This window comes from Cydia pomonella, chromosome 1 (genome assembly GCF_033807575.1).
Source record: "Cydia pomonella isolate Wapato2018A chromosome 1, ilCydPomo1, whole genome shotgun sequence".
NCBI lineage: Eukaryota > Metazoa > Arthropoda > Insecta > Lepidoptera > Tortricidae > Cydia > Cydia pomonella.
Window position 1 is genome coordinate 19372357 of NC_084703.1, and position 20590 is coordinate 19392946.

The window sequence follows — 20590 nt, forward strand, 5'->3', positions numbered from 1 at the left end:
GTTTTTTGACAACTATTTTATTCGGCCTATTAAAGTGACAGAGAAAAATTCCCGCAATTGACGAACTTCGATTTTCGCGGTTATAGCCCAGGCCTGATAAAGAATAAAGGTGCGACCAGACCGCAGCTTAAAAAACGGTCACGATACGGAATCGCAGTGACGCGTCGTATGCGTACCGTTTTTGACGCATTCTCCCCACACCGCTGCTTAAAATACGCTGACGCACCGTAAATTGATCTGCGTAAAAATCGCAAAAAAATATTATACGGAGATCTTATGGCAGACACCACACCGGTGACATAAAAGACGCAACTGTTTTGCGAACAAAAAAGATTCGCGTGAAACACGTCACTGCGATTCCGTACCGTCACCGTTTTTTAAGCAGCGGTGTGGGGAGCATGCGTCAAAAACGGTACGCATACGACGCGTCACTGCGATTCTGTATCGTGACCGTTTTTTAAGCTGCGGTCTGGTCGCACCTTTATGTGTGGCATTTTCGTTCACTAAAGGCCTCTACGCCTGGGGGCTGATTTTTGAATTTCAAGCGCTCGAATTCGTTACTCGAAAATCTGTGGAAAACGGCGAATTGATATTTTAGAAATACGAGCAATAGAAATTGGGAATCTAGTGTTATTGACCACTCGTTTTCAAATTATATTAGTAGAATATAAATGCCTAGTAGTGGAGATATATTGAAGGGAATTACACGAAATCGAGCATTCAAAATTTAAAAACCGGCCCCCAGATCTGCATTAACTGTAATATATCTAGAGACCCCTCCAGAGTTATATATCTGCACCGATTTTGATAGCATAGATAGACGACTGACGGCAGACTTTTATGAAATTATGACGTATATAATAAATAATACTTGCACAGACTATGCTATCAAAATCGCTGCAGAGTTATCTTGGTATAACTATAATATAATAATGTTGCGTATTTAAACCGGTAACTTCGTGCACGGAGCTAATACAACACATCACTAAAAATACCTCCCACCCACCGTCCACCGTCATGAATTTACATTATTTTATAAAGCAAGAAAGTATTATTTCGTGCGGTGCATAGTTTCGTTATTTAAAAGATATTGACGCAACTGACTAATATATTAACACTGCTTAAAATGCATATGTATATAGTTTCCTAAAAAAGAATTAATAATTATTCATATCTAAGATTTGTAAAGTAGGTAGACTCATAGCAAAGTCGGCATCGCAACCACATTCAACAATGAAAGTTACAGTTACTACTCTAAACGACGAAATATTCGTCTTAGACGTGTCGGAGGATTTGGAATTGGAAAATTTCAAGGCTTTTTGCGAAATAGAATCTGGATTTCCAGCTAAAGATATTACGTTGAATTTCAATGGCAAGCCTTTATTAGACGACAAGAAATCACTCAAGGAGCACGGTGTACATGATGGAGATGTGTTGGTGCTACTGCACATGCTGCAGCACGCGCCCGAAGTCAATGCTACCGACTCCAGCCAAGGTAAAGTCTTATTTTGTTCACATACACTACTATGCACCCACCCCGTTTATTAGTGACATGCATTTTGCTTTGTCATCCTTTATGTCAATATTGACAAGTCACTCCAAAACAATTCCAGTGGCATCTGTTGTCAAATTTAAAATCAAACAAAATTGTCAAGTTAAAGAGTAAAGAGACTGTCAAATTAAATGTAGTAAAACCATTTTTGTGTTTAGTTAGTTCTTTATATTTGTACTGTTTTACAGCTTTACCAACAGGCCTGGCAAGCCTGGACTTCAGCAGTATCCAAGTCCCACCAGGTGCAAGCACGGCAAGCACATCCATGGCAGCCCGGGGTCCACCTGTGGAAGAGGATCCTCGTATAATAAGAGAAATGTTTCTGGCAAACCCGGACCAACTGGCTCTCCTCAAACAGAACAATCCTAGACTAGCTGATGCACTTACTAGTGGAAACCTTGGTAAGGAGCAGAATAAACTGAAAAACTAAACTATATATTTCTTAAAACAACATAGCTAGGCTCATCTTAGCTGCAGACATTGTTTACTTTTGACATTTACTTTTTTACAGATACCTTTGCTAGTGTCCTCCGTGAACAAGTTTCTGCCAGAACTGAACGTCAACAACAAAGAATAAGGCAAGTATTTTACCTGTTTTAATAATTACTGGTTTTGTGTTTCATATATATTTATTATATCATAATAATATTCCACGCAAAATAGGCGCAATTAATTGACGTCGAGTTGCGGAAACCTAGCCTGCTAGTACCTATAACCTATAATATCCTGAAGCAATATTAAACTGTGTTTCGTTTCTTTTCTATAGAATGATGAACTCTGATCCATTTGACACAGAAGCCCAGAGAATGATTGCTGAAGAAATCAGACAAAAAAACATAGAGGCCAACATGGAAGCGGCTATGGAATATAACCCAGAGACGTTTGGAACCGTGGTTATGCTATACATCAACTGCCATGTCAATGGGTAATACTTACAGTGATAAAAGGAATAACAGCTATGCAAAAATTAACCCACGATTTAAAGTTTCTAAATATGGTAGTTCTTTTTCAGTTATCTCATTCTGTCTGTAGTTAATTGTGCCTTCTGCCCTACCATGCATCACGGCTGTAACAGTTAATGGTAACTTCTGTTAATTACATTGCATACATTTCTACAACCAGTGGATTCCAAGTGTGGTGTGGTGACTAGTTACTAAGGGTGTTATTCATTAATGTCAGTAATACTTGCTGCAATTAAAATTCTCTTAAATTTTTTTGATCCGTATTTATTCACTGTAATATTTAATTTGATATAAATACTTTTTTAATAAATAAATAATTATATGGGGTCAATCTTACACAGTTTGTCCTAGCCCCAAACTAAGCGTAGCTTGTACTATGGATACTAGGCATACTTACTTATATAGATAAATACATAGCTAACATAAGCATGGCTCAGTAACAAATATCTGCCCTTGCCGGGATTCAAACACAGGACCATCAGCTTAATAGGCAGGATCACTACCCATATATAATATATATTATAGGCCGACCAGTCATAAAAGTTTTATGAATATGTATTAAATAGTATCATTGGTTTTTTTGGTGGTATAGTAATATAATGTCATGTTTGATAGTATATAATTATAATGTACTTGATATTATGTTACTTGGCTAACCAGACTTGGTCAGATATAAGATTATTTTTAAAATTGGCATGAGAACCTGTTTTCGATGAAACTGCAATACTAAGGTACAATGACTTTGCTTTATAGTGATGTTTTAAAATATTACACTGCACAAATATGTTACATATCTTGTGACTCACCATCATACAAACCCAAAAGCATTCCAGGGTTTTTTTAGCTTACTTTTCTTATCATCGTCACACCAGATTCGAACATTTATTGATAAAATTTAGTATTTTACATGTCATTTTTACGATATACAGGGTGTAATTGTTAAGTGTAGCCAAGCGATAATTCCGTAAATATAACAGATATCACAAAACTTCAATCTGATATCGAAAGTGCGTTACCCAATGAGTAAAATTAAATTATTACCTTTTTTTTAATAAAAGCAGAAATATTAAAAATATTAAGTTTAAATGGTCCCATACATTTAGTACGACGACTCACCCCTCAAAGAACGTCGGAGTCGTAATTAGTAAAATTAAGCTAAGATTTGATAGAAGCCTTATTTCAAAATAAGAAGAAGTACACGTTTTATTCCCAAATAGCTACTCGATTATTTTATGTCGTTGATTAAACCTGTTTTCAGTTTTTTAGTAGAATGTTGTATCACTAATTCTATTGTTACTGCTGTGAGCAAGTTGTACAATTTTGCCCCAACAACATTCTAGATTTTGAGAGTTTACATTGTGAGACAACCAGACGGAGTACAATAATTTTAAATTGTATTATTTGCAGCTTTCCTGTCAAGGCTTTTATAGACTCTGGTGCACAAACAACTATCATGTCCGCGGCCTGTGCAGAGAGATGCAATATCATGCGACTTGTTGACACCAGGTGAGCCAAAGCCCCACGGATAAGGAACTACTCGACATTTTTTTTTTTCGATCCCCTGACCCTGGTGGCCAAGGTTAAGGACCACTAATTTAGTGCAACAAAGCTCTTTAAGACTTCCGGTTCGAGCGCCACCTTTATAGTTAGCCTCGTGATTAATTCCTTTGTGTTTTGCTCATTAATATTGTTTAAAGTATAATATCCATACATTGATAGCTTATTATACAGTAAACTAATGTGGTAATGTGCAATGAATGGAGAATTAACCTTGAAACGCTTTTAACCACCATTTTGAAATCAACAGCCGGTAGTCCATGTGCTAATTGTAAAGTCCAGCTACCGCTTTACAAGAGCTAATAAAATCACCATACACTGTCTTGTACTGACCGTACAATTATATTATATTGGCAAAATAGTCCCATTGAACTGAAGCCATAATTTAAAAATAATTAATGAATGGATATTTTTTTTTTATATGAAATTGTAATTACTATGCCCTTTTGAGGCCCATCAATGGAGAATTCTTTAATTACTTAATACATGACGAACTTTTAATTTTAACTGTCTTAAGACAATCCGTTTAATGAAAAGGGCCATCTTCTGTCTGTAATGTGTTTTTTTTGGCGTTTGCGTTGGTTCAAAATCATTATTGTGTTTTTGTAAACAGATGGGCTGGCATTGCTAAAGGTGTTGGAGTGCAGAGAATCATAGGCCGCATTCACATGGTGCAAATGAGAATAGAAAAAGACTTTTTGACCACATCTTTCTCAGTTCTAGAGGAACAGCCAATGGATATGCTACTTGGATTAGACATGTTGAAGAGACATCAGGTGAGTGTAGGTGTTATATTAAATTTAAAGGTTCTTTGAGTAATAGATATGGTTAGTATATAAATAAATTAATCGGTATTTCATTTATTAAAGATACCCATTTTTTACAGTGCAATATAGACTTGGAGAGGAATGTACTTCGCATTGGAACCACAGGCACCGAAACTCCATTCTTGCCAGAATCTGATCTACCAGAGTGCGCCCGTCTGTCCGGCACATCGGAGGATGAAATAGTTAACCAATCCATGCGGGACCATGAAGAGAGACAAGTCAAAGATGCAATTGAAAAGTCTAAACAAGGTGGGAGAATAAGAAAGAATCAATATTTTTACAAACGATAAACCAATTTGCTGTGAATTATTTCAAATAAGTTTGATAAACTACAACTAAAAATGGTAATTTATAAACCAATAAAAATTGCAAACCTTGTTTGATGTATTAGGGATTAGATCAGTTAATCATACCTAACTGACATTAAATTGAAAAACAACGAACAGCCCGTCTGCACGTATTTGAAACCAAAACGTCTTGTTTCCTAACTCTAGTCTAGTCGTCTAATATGAGTTGATCAAGTCATTTAGATGATTTAGAACTCGTGAAGCTTTTTCCGGCAACAGGATGGCAAACGCTAGATTTATCTGCATATTTAGCAGTGGCGAAGCGTCCATGAAGCTCGATTCCCGCTGGCCAATTGAAACCAAATGAGTTCAATTTTTACAGCTTGTTTAGGAAAAATAATTCAGCTTAGTTCGGCCTCACAAGTGCTGTAGATGCAGCGGCGTTTAGGTTAACCAGAATTCTTATACCTGTTTAGTATGCATTTCTAGATATCAACTATAGGCAGTGATAATGTGGTCAAATATTCAGGTCCGTTCGGCTAACGACCGCTCTGAGCAGTCATTAGGCACTCTAATTTTATTTATTGTTAGTAATAATTTATTACTTTAGACGCCCTGGGCCTCCAAAGAGTAAAATTCATTTTTATTATAGTTGCCTTATCTGATACTCTTATTACGAGTAGTAATAAGTTATGGCGCCAATTGCCTTAAAAATATAATATGCACCATTTATATCTTTATAATAATAAATTAATTAAAAAAGTATTTGTGAAGTGTGGGTTTCTAAAATTGGTAAACAATTTTAATGTGAAAAAATAAGAGCTCTGTTTGTCATGGGCGGTATGTGTTTTAATGTAATATTATTTGATCACCATTTAAATAGAATATTTGAATATGTCGCCAGTATTCCTAAATGTTTGAAAATTAGTCAATTTAGTAAACTTGATATTGCTAGTTACATGTAGTTCCACTAGTAGTACTACAGATCTGGAATGACGCTTACGCTTGTAGATAATTGACGTGTGCAAAAGGGAAGCCAACACATACACATATGAACATGTAATGAGTGCCATAGAGACACACAACAAATTAAAAAAAACGTGGTCACTTTTACAGCTTCATAGTTAAAATGAAGCACACAAATCAGGAATTACATATGACAATATCATTCAAAATGGCCTCCTCTAGCTTTGACACAGGCCCTCAAACGACGAGGCCAGTCATCAATAGCGGCACGCACGATTGTCATGTCTAATTCCGTCCCTGTCTTAACTATGGCCCGCTTGAGGGAGTCAGGATTTGTGTGGGGCTTAGCACAGGCTTTCTCCTCAATAACCTGCCATATGGCATAATCCAGGGGGTTAAGGTCCGGGCTGAAGGATGGCCAGTCTTCGTGGGCAATAAAGTCAATTTAGTTACTTCGAAACCAGGCTTGAGTTGTTTTTGCCCTATGTGCAGGAGCTGAGTCCTGTTGAAAGACTGCTGGTTTTGAAATAGGGTGTGGCTTAAGGGCTTCACCATTGGTTTGAGAACGGTTTCCTGGTAAACTTTGGCCCCAGTTTTCACACCTTTTTCACAGAAATGAACCTGTGTTAGCCCTGAGTATGACACACCCAGCCAAATCATCACATAAGAGGGATGATGGCCTCGTTGCACTCTCGGAACAGCCGCAATCGCCTCTTGACTGTTTTTTGCATACACTCTGTCATTCTGGCGGTTACAACATTCTTCAGTGGTAAAAAAATTTTCATCTGTAAATAGTATTTTTCGATGGCCATTTTGTGCGTACCGCTTCAATAGCACGCGACTTCTCTCTAGCCTCATAGCCTTTAATCATCCATTAAGCAAATTACCTTTTTGTCTGCGGTAAGCGTGTAGTCCAAGGTCTTCATTGATAACTTTTTTAGGGAGCTTCTCTTCACCGACATCTGTATTGCCAACAACTTTTGCTTCCGGACGGGGTTTCTTGCAATTCTCGCCTTCACTGCCTTTATTAGAGCTGGGGTCCGAACGGTGCGTGGTCTTCCAGACCTCTTGCGGTCATCGAAGCTCTGAGTACTATTGTATCTATTAATTGTGCGATAAACAAATTGTTTGTTGATTGTTAGGTTTTCAAGCAACTTCAAAATCATGTTTGGCGGGTGCCCACATTTATGCATCGCAATTACTACGATACGATTCTCTTTTAGGCCCCAATTCATTATAGATACGAGATAAGCGTTATGAGTGGTATATAATTATAGCTCACAAATCCACCACATTGTCATTTTTTATTTTTTCGGTAGCATTTGTTTTAACGGAAATAAAGAGGCAAAGAGCATATAATCACTACGTTTTAAGAGACGGGACTTCCATACTAGCGAGTGGAATCCGTTTGTTTCGCAAATCATTACCAAAATGTACGACAAAGAACTGTCAAAGAACCATAGTACCAACATAAGCAGTTTAAATAGTGTAGTACGCTACACGCCTGCGTTTCTTATCGATATCGATAAAATGGGGAGGGTTGAAATATAGACTCTTGTTTACAAATTTTGTACTCGAAATCAAGTTAGGATCGACTCCACATTTAAGTTGTATGTTATATAGCGCATAGTTCTATGAGTGGACTAATACGTGGTCGAGCTTAATTTGGACCCGATTTTTTTTTTAGAACACCTTGTTGTTCTTCACCACTAGGAAGGATCAAAGTGGCACTTTTCTTCCCTGCTAGGAGGGATCTCACTCTGTTATTAAGCAAAATGTGAGACGCAATACACATTGGACAAATAAATTGCATAGGTGGAATACCACCCTTAGGCGTTAACACTTGAATCCCTCACTACGCTAGGATTCTATTTTAGAATACCTCGTTACACTCAGAATGTAATTATAAATTCCTTCACTATTTTTTTTTCTTTATTTTTTATTTTATTAAAAGCACTATTTTCATAATGATCTGCAGATACATGTTTCAATAAATGTAACTTTTCTATGGGAAGATGTACTTCGTTCCCAACAAATTTGACCCACTGCCCGCATCTGAAAACATACAGCCTTGGTTATGTACAGTTTATATTCCAAGTGTTTGCTAATGAGATGATCAACTGATTATTTAGCGCTAATATGCACCTATAAATCATGTTTTTTTGGCATCCAATTATCAACAACCCTTTATCAATGCTCTAACTTTTTATGTATTTATATGTCTGTTAATCATGAGAAACGGTCTGGCCTACTGAGCAGTAACCCTGCCTATGAAGCTGATGGTCCCAGGTTCAAATCCTGGTACGGGCATTTATTTATGTGATGACCATGCGTATTTGTTCCTGAGTCATGTGTGTTTTCTATGTATTTATATGTATATATCGTTGTCTAAGTACCCACAACACACGTCTTATTGAGCTTCCTATGGGATTAAGTCAATTTGTGTAATAATGTCGTATAATAGTTTTTATTGATCACAAAAAGAGAGATTAATTTACTTACATTTCAGATTAATATATTATATAATTACTAGATTTAAAAAAATATGTTAAATAATGACCATTATTGCATAGATGATAGATAATTTTCCACTGAAAATCTTCGACGAATTAATTATGTGTCATATTGCAAGCAAGTTCTCAGGAAATTTCACATATTTTATTTAATTACTTACACTGATATACAAATAAACATACAATTATCGATAGTTTTAGTACATCCCTAGTTCACAACTAAAAATAATATAAAATATCAAATTTTCGATGTGTTTAAAGCGTGCTGCACCAAAATAAGGTCAAAAGTATCTAAAGCAATACGTACCGGTCTTTATCCAAGGGAAATTTCGCCATAAAATCCCTTTTTTCGTGATTTTCTCGAGTGGCTTGCTTGCCACATATTTCACACTTAGTAAACCGTTTTCTCGGTGGCATTGTAACAAACTCGTTCTTTACTCTGATCACGGTTCACTATTTTCGATATTTTCACTAAATAATAAATAAAATAATAAAGGAATTGCACGAAATACCCGAACAAAACATTGAAGCCTTCATAACAATCATAACACACAAAACAATTAGGCTGACAGTTGACTTGATGTAAACTTGACAGAATAAATAGCACTGACGTTTTATTTTTCTTCGTTGGCAAAGATTTGCGAAACAAGTTCCATACAAAACTTATTTGTTCCTAGTTGCGTGAGCCTGCAAAGAGGTTGCAAATCGAGTAACAGAACTTGTAACCAACTAGGTACTGATACAAAAGCAAATCATTCATGCAATCACATTAATTCTGAACTCAATACTTCCAATTACCCTTCACATCATTCCGATGTTTTATATTTCGTCAGTGGCAAATAAGCATACGGCCCGCTTGATGTTAGGAATCTCCGTAGCCTATGTACGCCTGCAACTCCAGAGGAGTTGCATGCGCGTTGCGGACCCTAACACTCCGCACCCTCGTTGAGCTCTGGCCACCTTACTCACCGGCAGAAACACAACACTGAGTAGGGTAGGGTCTAGTGTTATTTGTATTGTGCGATGTTGGTCGCGTTTTCGATTTTTGGCAGGTAATCTTGTACATTTTAGACCTGTGTGTAGTACTGAGTAATGTTGTAGCTAAAGCTAATTTATTTAGTAGATTCTGCATACTACTAAATAAAATATAGGGACGTAGATTACTGTTAATAAATAAGCCTTAAGTGTTTTGTTTGTTTGTATCGCGTATCAAGTGGAAGTAGATAGAGTCGTCTTGTGTTTGATGAATCTACTATTGAGTGTGGGAATGGCTTGTTAAACAGCAGGAAGCAGTCCAGCGGCGAGATCTTCCGTCGCCCAGACATCTGGGTCCACGTCGGCGCAGAGCTCTAACCAGAGAATCGGTATGTTGTTTTAAATTTACAAGATTTCTAACTACCTATAGGTAAACATTTAAGTACGCAATGCTTTTATACAAAGCACTATGTTTTCATATCCATTCACGTGCTTTATATTTTTCAGTGACTTCTATTATTATAATAAAATAAGGGTGACAGCTGGTAACTACAGCTACCAAAAGCATGTGAGTGGATATAGTTCCTGTAAACTGTACAAAACTAAAAATTAACTTATAGGTATGTATGTATATAAAATTATCTATACGTTTATTAGGGCAAATAAATTATTAAGTGGACAGACTTTGTCAAACCTCTTGATCTATATACATATATGAATGCGTCAGTCAGGACTGACTGACTGATACGTCAACGCAGAGCCGTAACTGGGAGAATCAACTTTTTAGCGTCACTCGTTGCCATGGTTATGATTAGTTGTCCAGGGGACAAAAGTTCATTGAAATACTGATTTTATGGTACTTAAATGTATCAAACTTGCGTTTATGTGGTCGTTATAACCAATGTCCATAATGGGCCCCCTACTAAGCATGTTAATAGAACGGCATACAACGTCTCTTCAAACAAACTGTGCCACTGTTGTCCCTTGGACAACGCGACAGGATAACAAAACAAAAAAAGTTGATTCACCCAACTACAAAAGCTACAAAGTTGAAATTAGCACACTAGGTTGCATTATAAAGTGTAGAAGAGATAAAAAGCGATTTTGAAAAATTCAACCCCTAACGTTTTTTTAGTGTTCAAATTTTATTTTGAAACTTCGTGAAAAAGTATTATATTAAAATAGAAGAAAATTAATTTAGCGTATTTGGAAATTCACCCCTAAGTAGGTTAAAAATAGGATTAAAGCTTGTATGGGGATCAAGTTTTATATTAAGTTAGACACTTGAAACTAACTTCATATTAAGACATTTTCATAAAATACAAGAAATGTACTTTCAGCGTTGTTGAAAATTCATCCCGAAATAAATCCACATGGACGAAGTCGTGGGCAATAGCTAGTTAAAAAATACGTTTGAAAAACGTACCTAATATTACAAATTTAAAATAAGCAAGACTGATGACTTCACTACTACTAGTTACGTATATACCTAGGTGGTCACTAAGTCCTGTTACCAGAGTTTTTACGGAATAAAATGAAATAGGTAGCGATTTTTAATTATTCATGTATACAGTTATTTATAAGTGATAAGCTTACAATACATCCTAATAAACATTCTTGTTCTGGTTTCGCAGAATTCCTTATAGCACTCGTTAAAATGGCGTAAAACAATACGTCAAAAGTACGCTCCAGGGAGTCACTCATGTCGTTTTTAAATGCTATTTATTTCTAATCATATTTAGGATGTAGCCTAGTACAATTTCATAGCTTGATTGTTTATCTTTAATTATGTAGGTATATAATTTACGTGGGTTTCTTTGATTAAATACCTATGTATTCCAAGCCTGCCTCCTGCACAATTGTCTAAATCTGTACGTTTACGTGCGAAACTGAAAAATATGCAATGTTTGGAGGAGAATATCTTAGGTAACTACTTAAAAAAAAAGTGTTCACAACATTTGGGTTAGTATAGAAACCTTGTTAAAACAAGCAATTGAATCTTCTAGCAAACTTGCAAGATTGCATTGGAGACACTTTTTAACCGACTTCAATTTCATAGAAGGAGGATGTTCTGTATTCGGTTGTGGCTATTTTTTTTATGTATGTACACCGATTACTCTGACACCTGTGGTCCAATTTGAGTGATTCTTTTTTTGTTTGAAAGGAGATACCTCCAAGTTGGTCCCATTTTAATTAGGTTCTGATCTGATGATGGGATCCATGAGGAATTGAGGGAACTCCTCATTTTTTAAAGGCACGTGTATGGTGATTTGGTTGTTTTCTTACGCAAACCTAGCATTTTCTCTCAAAAACCATCAACTTAATGGAGTGGATCTGATGATGATGATTTTTTCATGATAATGATGATTATTCATTATAATGTAATATGTTCAACGATTACTCCGATACCCGTGCTCCGATTTGAATAATTCTTTGTTGGGTTTGAAAGGAGTTACCTCTAAGGTGGTCCCATAATATTTTTGGTTCTGATCTGATGATGGAATCCACGACGAATTGAGGGATCTCCTCAATTTTTAAAGGCACATGTAAGGTGATTTGACTGTATTCTTAAGCAACTCGAGTATTTCCTCTCATAAAGTACCAATTTCATGTAGTGCAACTGTAGCCTTACCACGAGTTTGACTCTACATATTAACTGACGTGTTCGTAACTTACTTTCTATACATCTTGCTCGCACTAATAGGATGCCAGTACGAGCGAGATGCATAGAAAATAAGTTACGCTATAGCAAATATGTCAGTGTCAAACTCGTGGTAAGGCTACTTACTGATTATGAAGACTACGGTAGATATGTGGAACTTACCTGTTATAATTAGGTGCATTTTTTTGTTGTTATAATAGTGAAATATAAAAGTTTTTTTAAAATATTTTTTGTTATTATTTAATTTGTATATAATAATATAAATAAATACTATGGGTGTATTATGATTTTTGATGTAGGCAGTGTTGGGAAATAGGAGGTGAGGGGTACGTATGAGAGGTATGTGAGGTAGACGGTGGTGGTGAAGGTAGACGGGGGTCTGAGGGGTTTGGCTTGACGAGTCAGTCAAGGGGGTGGTGAATTGATGAGTCGGACACTAAGGGGTTGGGAGTTGAGGAATCGGGAGGTAGGAATTGAGTGGTCGGGGGTTGTATGTAGAGGAATTGGGGGTTAGGATTAGGAGTCGAAGGGTCTGGGGTTGAGGGATCGGGGAATACTTAGCGGTTGAAGGTTTGGTGTTGGTGGTTCAGAGTCAAGGGTTTCAGTGATCAGGGGTTGATGTGCTGTGAGGTTGAGTGATCGGAGGGTTGAGGGCTTGGGCCAGTGGCGGGGCGGAGGATAGATTTAGAGTGGCAGGAATGATTTCCCAGACGCACCCGAGGAAAATCGTGATTATTTATTAAAGTCAACTAATTTAGTGTTAAACATGATTGTGTTTTTCATTTATGCGTCACGCGTTACTCGTAAGCTCTTAACAATGCCTTATAACTAAAATAGGAAAAATAAAAAGGATAAAATAAAATATTATCCTTTTTAAGTATACGTGTCACCAACTCATATGATGGAAGTCGGTGCCAAGCCAAATTGTAACAACACATGTCAAAAATAATCAGCTTTATGTCTACACTCATTACAACTGTAGTAATAGGTATTATAAACGTGAAATTAATTCTGTCTGGCTCGATTTCGCGGTTAAATATCTGAATCGATTTAGGTGAAATTTGGCATGAGTCGGCACTGGAATTGTTTTATATTTTTAAATGAAGTTCTCTGGATAAGGGACTGGAAATAACTCAGTCTCAATTCCACACTTGCGTGCAATGAACAGTTCGAAAATTAGTTAATATAGCTCTTTAAAAATTACGACTGTAAATAAACGCATTAGACTTATACTAATATACCGACAAACACGGTATGAACTGCGCTAAGAAGGTTCAAAAATACAATTTTCTGTAGGTACTTACCTACAGAAAATTGTATTTTTACATATTTATATAGCCGCGTCCTTATCGAATCGTACCAAAATCATGGTGTGCTTCAAAGTATTCAGTTGGGAACACATATACTTAAAAAAGGATAATATTTTATTTTATCCTTTTTGAAGTCGGTTTACTTTTTTTTGTAAAAAGTTTTTATGTAAAGTATAATTTTCATAAATTGACCGCGTGCTTACGTCTCCAGGCATTTTGGAGCTTTCCAAGCTTTCCATAAATTCTCCATCTGAATTTTATATTATTATATCATGTTTTGATCATTACAAACTAAGCTATCAAACTGCTTGAACTTTTTTATTTTAAGCGATTTTTTATATTTATTAATTGAAAACCTACTAACAGAACTTAGTGACCGACTAGGTACAACAGGGCTTTATTTAACCTGTACTTTAATATTAACCCCGTTATTTGCACATCTATTTAACTAACTGGTGCCTTCTAAATGAATAAAAAGATTGTGTATAAGGGGACCTAACGTCTATTAGTAGTCTACAGTCACTTCACACTTCAAAATAGCGAGTCTATTTTACGAAAATATCATCACATTCATAATTAGAAGGGGACAAAAGATGTGGTGCGTGAGTGCAGCTTGCGACGGAAGACATGGCGATCCCTTGGGTTTTTGACTTTCATCTCAACTATTCTGTAAATATAAGTACCTACTTCTGTTAACATATTTGCTCGTCTGGTCCCTTGGCTATATTACTTGTCTGCAATGGTATGCAGAGATTAACAATTAAAATTAGACATGTTTTCGTGATTTATGTCTATCGAACCAACTTGGAGCTTTTAAGGTTTTAGTTTGAGTCTGCCCTTGCAAATAAAGTCCAGTTACCGTGGGATTTTTCATCGCATTAGCCCTTGATTATATATAATCAATATCACGTGTAAAATTTTGTATAAATTCAATATAAACTAAAATTTTGCGGTAACCCGCTCATAATATAATCAGCTTCATGCAGCCGAGCCTTCAACCAGTGTTTAACCAAAATACTCGTAACTCCTTACCAACCGCCTCAGTTAAACGGTAAATTAAACAATAAGAATTGCACCTTGCAGTGCTAGCTAGACTTCTGGTTTCTGGGCGTAATGAATGTACGTATGATATATAATATAACCTATGATATAAGCGGTAGTGTTTTGCATGCCTGTTCGTATTGAGAGTATAATGTGTTTAGTTATAGGTGACCCCAGCTTGACGATCTTGTCTACGGACTCTTTCGGCGAAACGGAGGTGGAGGAAATCGTAGCCCTGGGATTCACCAGAGAGCAGGTACTTAACTATAGTTTATTAGTTTCATACCCCCCTTTATATCATAGATTTAGTATGGTCTAATCTAACCTTTAGATATGCAATACGCGTGCGCCCGTGAGGGACAGAACATACGCAGTGCGACGGGGTTACGACAATATACCAAATATAACCTGCATAATTTGGTCGGGTTCATTGTTACCAACCATAAAGCCATATAAACTTCATTATTAAAAAAAAGTGAGACTGTGACAAGGACAACACAAATATTGTTTTATTGTTACATATATAAAATTTGTACTGCATTACAGCGAAAACTAAGGCAAAGAAAAAGTATAATACAAGACATAACAGGAACATAATAATTTCAAGTGACATCCAAAGTTTCACAATAAAAAATTCAAATTTACATGTTGCTTGATAACATTTTCTCTGCTACTTCTATTGAAAGATACATAAGACTACCCCTTTCGGATATTTCCCCCCACCGCTCATGTCTGGTCCAGTTATACTATTTCTAGAGGCTTTACGGAAAGTACATATATTCTGGCAAACCAATTTTGCATGTAACAAAACTATACTCATCAGTTTTTAGGGGTTTATAAAAAGAGTATGATTATTTCGGCCTATGCTCCAATGACAAGCGACTCTTGCCAAACTATATTTTAAATTTTTATATGTCTTGAAAAACTTTTGTGAACAATAATATTTTATTTTGACATCGTTACGAGCGATGGCGCCATAACCTTCCTATGCCTATGCTCTATTAAATGGCGCCACTTTTTGATATTTAACACGTATCATTATAAGAATAAGGATCAAAGTCAAATGGCGTTCTAAAAGTTTTAATCATGTGTCGAAAGATGGCAGTAAACTTATTATGGCTACAAAGTTTCCTTTGACAATCCACATTTATTTCAAATTCTCCTTCGTAGTGCCAAATCAATATCCTTCCCCCAATGGCCATAGACTCTACGAGCAATGCGCTCCGCAATCACACATACTGAACAACATTAATAATCCCATGCGGATTATCTCATACTTAATTCATTCTCGCAGGAAAACTCCAAGCAAAACTCTCTCTCTCTGTTGCTATTTGAGCACTTAAAGCATCATTTGAGACTTTTCTTAAGAGGCCCGTTTTTTTAGGTTGACAACTTAGTAGGTCCTAGTAGCTTAATTGAAAGTAATAGAAACAATGGTTATTATTACCTATTGTAATATAACGATTGTAATAGTACATTATTGCAGAGGCCGGGAAAGGGCAATTCGTGGATGAGTTTCGATTTCCGACAAAGAAGACGAATCCACGAATTGCAGTTCCTGCCAAGGCATATATAGTGCATTTCTCCAAACATGCCAGGAAATCAGGTGAAATTATCATAATTTAAGTATCAACCAGCACTCAAATCGAACCTTCACATCGAAAACATCAAAAACAATTTCCCGCTTTGATTATTTTTTAAAAGTTAGAGGCACAACTATTCAGCCATTCAATACCATTCAATATTCACTCATTCAATATAATTGCGCAATATAAGCTGTATTTGCACGCATGAGATCCTTAAAAAAATATATAAGTTATATAGTCTTTGATTTTATTACGCAATATTCGCACGATCATACACGTCGTCGTTACACGACTCTATCCTATAGCTTGAAATGATGCTGACCGCGTCGTGTAGACGCAGACCGCGGCTATATTCATTGACTGTTTGTGTTTTTCTTAGTCGATACATGTTTTTGAAAAGTAAAAAACAATACAGTAATAATTTACCGTCCGCTAAAACACTACAATAATGGTTTGAATTTTTTAAATTTGTGTTTGACCATAACGAAGAATTTCCCGGACTATTTTTGCTACAATAAGGTGAACATTTCCGAGCATATTGGAGAAAAAATATTTTACAGTACATATGGTGCTACTTTTCCGCACTAGTGCGTAAATTATCGCCACTCGTTCCGAATTTCCTATTTTTCGCACTTGTATCGTAATGTACTATTATACAATCGTGATATAATAGGGAGTTTAAGATAAGATGTTTATTTGTAAAGTCATGTACATAAGATGTTATTAAAGTTATACAGTAAGCTTCTTCGTTGCCTTAGAAAAGTACGAAATTGAAAAGCTTGATTATATTACTATTGTATACAATATTTTTTCTACGAGTCATCTAAACTATGAAACCTAAATAATTAATGAAAATTGGTAAGTCAGTGTCGTACAAGTAATATACAAGCTTCGTTGCCTAAACACGGTACTCGACTGAAAAGTTTTATATTAATTGAGTTGGGAGCCCATAGATGAAAAGTACGTAATTATAGTTTGGTATACGAAATCTTAATTATACCATTACAGTCAGAATACTGTCGACGAGTAGAAAAAAGCACACTTTTGGATCCTAAATACGTATTTGAGTAAAATGGGTATAAAACATTTGATTACTTAGTATTGGCTGTTTTTCTGTAAAGCTAGGGATAGACTAGGCGATAAATGACCCACGACACTTGTCGCCAGCGACGCCGGGTGATGTGGCGCGACGTTGCCGGACTTCGCTCCACATGTCTACGCTCGATATAGTATACATATAAGGCGCGCAATGTCGCCGGACATGTGGAGCGAAGTCCGGCAACGTCGCGCCCCATAACCCGACATCGCTGGCAACACGTGTCGTGGCACATTTGTCGCCTAGTCTATCCCTGCCTTATAATAATAGACCGACTAATCGGCCTTTTTTGCCGACTAGTCGCCGACTACAAATGTGGCCGGATAATCGGCTTTCCCGACTAGTCGGCAACTTTTCGGTACATCGCGAGTGGAGTTAGGTCAACGTTTCAGCTGTATTTGCTTGGTTGCAGGCTATCGTGGAACTCCGGCGGTTTAACGGTGACAAGACGCAGGCAACCGTTGCGCTATTTGCGAAGTCACTTAAGTTCTGATGACGGAACAGTTGCGCTTTCTCCTTACCTTTACTGTTTGGTAAATATAAAAATATCACTAGTAGAATAACGGGAGCTAAGTTATGTCGAGTGAAGGTTGCCCTAATTGCATTGGACTCGTCATTTGCTTAAGGCTCATTTAGACTATGCGAAAACTCACATTGCGATATTATTACATTGCAATATTTAGTCGATCGGTTGAATTGCTTCTTTCTCAATAGTCGGCAATATGTAATGTAATAATAATATCCTGGCATGCGAGATCTCGAACCGACTATCTGAGCCTTTATAGTTATACATTTTATTTTGACCAAATAGTTCTTAGTCACACTAGGTTGTAACGGTTTGGTTGGGTACTACACTTGGAAATATAAAACACGAAAACTACTTTATTTTAATTATGAATATTATGATATAGTTGTAAGTGGACGTGTTTTGGACTGAGTATAAGGAAGGGTTTATTTAGTAACTTAAGGCTCTAAAATCTTTTATCTTTGCCAAAAGTATTGATCACATTTTTAAGTCGACTACACAATAAAATATTATTATAATAAGTTAGTTTTTTGCTTTTAAAACATATATGAACTCGGAAAGCCTGAAAATAATGATTAGATACACCATGTTTATGTTAAAGTATGAAAACGATTTAATTACATAAAAGGTCCATGTTTTGTACGCATAAGTGATCAATATTTTTGGCAAAGGCTGTATTTTATATTATATTGGTAAGTTTGTTTTAGCATAGTATCCGCACACCAAACCACCGGCCGGGGTCATTCACTATCCCTTTCATTCATACCACAAACCTGCAAGTGTGAATGAGAGGTTTTATTACGAGCCCGGTCGACAGTTGTGCGCTGCGGATACTGCATAGCGGATAGCGGCTGCCGTTTGTTTGTATGAGTAAATATACCATAATATGTTGATTTAATTCATACTTTATTGGAGTATGGTTATTGTACTATTAGAGTAAAAGTTTTTTTACATGGATATGCAATTGAATGAAGTCTTATTGCAATGTGACGATTTCCGTAGTCAGAAAGTTATGGTATGTACTTATTTAATATTATGTTATTGGCAGATATTTGGGTACTTTTTCACCACACCAGCTAAAGGTTCTATTTATTCAACAAGTGATGTGTTATCCACAAGAGTGGCAAAGTAATTCGATACAAATGTTGAGTAGTTTCCTAATGGCATTAATTTGAATCAGATTTGTAATGTTTTAGAGCTAGTACTTTCCTTGCGTTGATGTAGTGAAAAAATTTGTGTTTCACTCGGTAGCAAAGTTTGTTTAACGCTCGTAGTTCAATTTGGAATCTTTCGCTTGCTTGCGTATCAATATTAGAACAAAGGGTTAAACTTGCAACTTTGCTCCCTTGTAAAACAAATAACTATTACCTATTGGTATAGTCAAGTCTGAATGACCTTAAAAATTTGTGTATGAAGTCGAACTATCAAATAAGTAAATTTATATACATTGTAAGTACATAGTTACAAAAAAGTTTTTATTTTACGTATTATGAAGTATCAACCGTATCCGTAATCTAACTTTAACTATTATTATAATAGCGTTATTTATATTTTTTGCATGGTTTTCCATTTTAAATAAAATATTCATTTACAAATACTGAGTATTTATTAAATACCCTCAATTACTACTAAGGAGGAACCGGCATGTGGGAGCCATGTTACTAATGCGAATTTTCAAAAATAATCACCACACATGGTTTTTAACAAGTATTTCCGGCATAATTTATGTAGCTTTTATATACCAGTTCTCGCCTCCTAGCTTTGCATTTCTAGCTCTACCGTTTAACTGAAGTGATTGGTAAGAAGTTATTGTTTTATTATGATCAGCTACGAACTGGCTTAACGTATTATGTATTTTCTTAACTTACGTTGGTGTATATAGTAATAATATCTGGGAAACCAAGCTTTGCTCGGAAAACATAAAAACTCAGAAATGCGCGTTTTCCCGGAGATAAGACCTATGTAGCTAGATCGATTTTTGCCCCCCGAAAACCTCCATATAGAAAATTCATTGAAATCGTTAGAGCCGTTTCCGAGATCCCCGATATATACACCGTGGGCCAATTAAACCCGACAGATTTTAACCACGCATTCCTGAAGTCATACGGAGCAAAAAAATTTATATGAGTTTCGGCCAAATTCGCCAAAAATATTTTTTTTATGCCGAAAAAATAAATTTGCTTTTGCGTTTTCTGCACACGACACGTTATTTATTATTACACCTTGGTGAAAAAAAATCATTACAACGAATAAGTAAAGTTTATTTTTATTTACAGACGAAAATTGCGAGTTTACTTTAAAACTTTAATATCTGTCAGTAGGTATGTCTACTAAACCAAGTCACATAGTGGCAGCGTCACAGCTAAAAAGGCGTTTTTGACTAAGTTATAAAAGAAACAAATTTTCACAGAAATTGTCATTATCTCTAAAACAAGGCCGATTTCAGAAAACATTGTATGACATTTTAGTCTCTAAATGTACAAAAGAATACACCTTTGAAATCTGTCGGGTTTAATTGGCCCACGGTGTATATATATACAAGAATTACTCGTTTAAAGGTATAAGATATTTTACAATCTTCTTCATTGCGCAAATAAACTATAAAAGTACAAAATGGAAGATTTCGTAATGTTTGTTTTAAGTAGGTCCTTATTCATATACATACAACCTGCATCCATGATCTCAACTTTTCTCTGCATTAAATTAGGCTTGAGGTATATAGTAAACAAA

At 36.0% G+C, this 20590-nt stretch overlaps 1 protein-coding gene across 6 annotated transcripts; it reads left to right on the plus strand.

Annotated features, from left to right (window-relative positions):
- The first annotated feature begins 842 nt into the window (after positions 1 to 842).
- LOC133526973 (protein DDI1 homolog 2) lies at positions 843 to 19455 on the plus strand. Of its 6 annotated transcripts, none has more exons than XM_061863859.1 (10): positions 843 to 1495; positions 1741 to 1953; positions 2064 to 2130; positions 2319 to 2477; positions 3922 to 4020; positions 4685 to 4847; positions 4958 to 5147; positions 9951 to 10028; positions 14814 to 14908; positions 17747 to 19455. In XM_061863859.1, exons 1-10 carry the CDS (start codon positions 1234 to 1236, stop codon positions 17825 to 17827), a joined length of 1407 nt encoding a protein of 468 aa, XP_061719843.1. In that variant the 5' UTR covers positions 843 to 1233; the 3' UTR covers positions 17828 to 19455. The 6 variants fall into 6 exon arrangements, with proteins under 6 accessions (XP_061719843.1, XP_061719860.1, XP_061719834.1 ...); XM_061863876.1 differs by having other exon boundaries at positions 14820 to 14908; XM_061863850.1 differs by having other exon boundaries at positions 844 to 1495; positions 9948 to 10028.
- Positions 19456 to 20590: the final 1135 nt, after the last annotated feature.

Bases quoted from the DNA above. Each gene is read 5' to 3' on its own strand.
- LOC133526973 (XM_061863850.1), top strand. From the start codon at position 1,234: ATGAAAGTTACAGTTACTACTCTAAACGACGAAATATTCGTCTTAGAC. The intron at 4,021-4,684 runs GTGAGCCAAAGC...TTTTGTAAACAG, and splicing joins ATGCGACTTGTTGACACCAG to ATGGGCTGGCATTGCTAAAG. The intron at 14,909-17,746 runs GTACTTAACTAT...GCTTGGTTGCAG, and splicing joins TGGGATTCACCAGAGAGCAG to GCTATCGTGGAACTCCGGCG.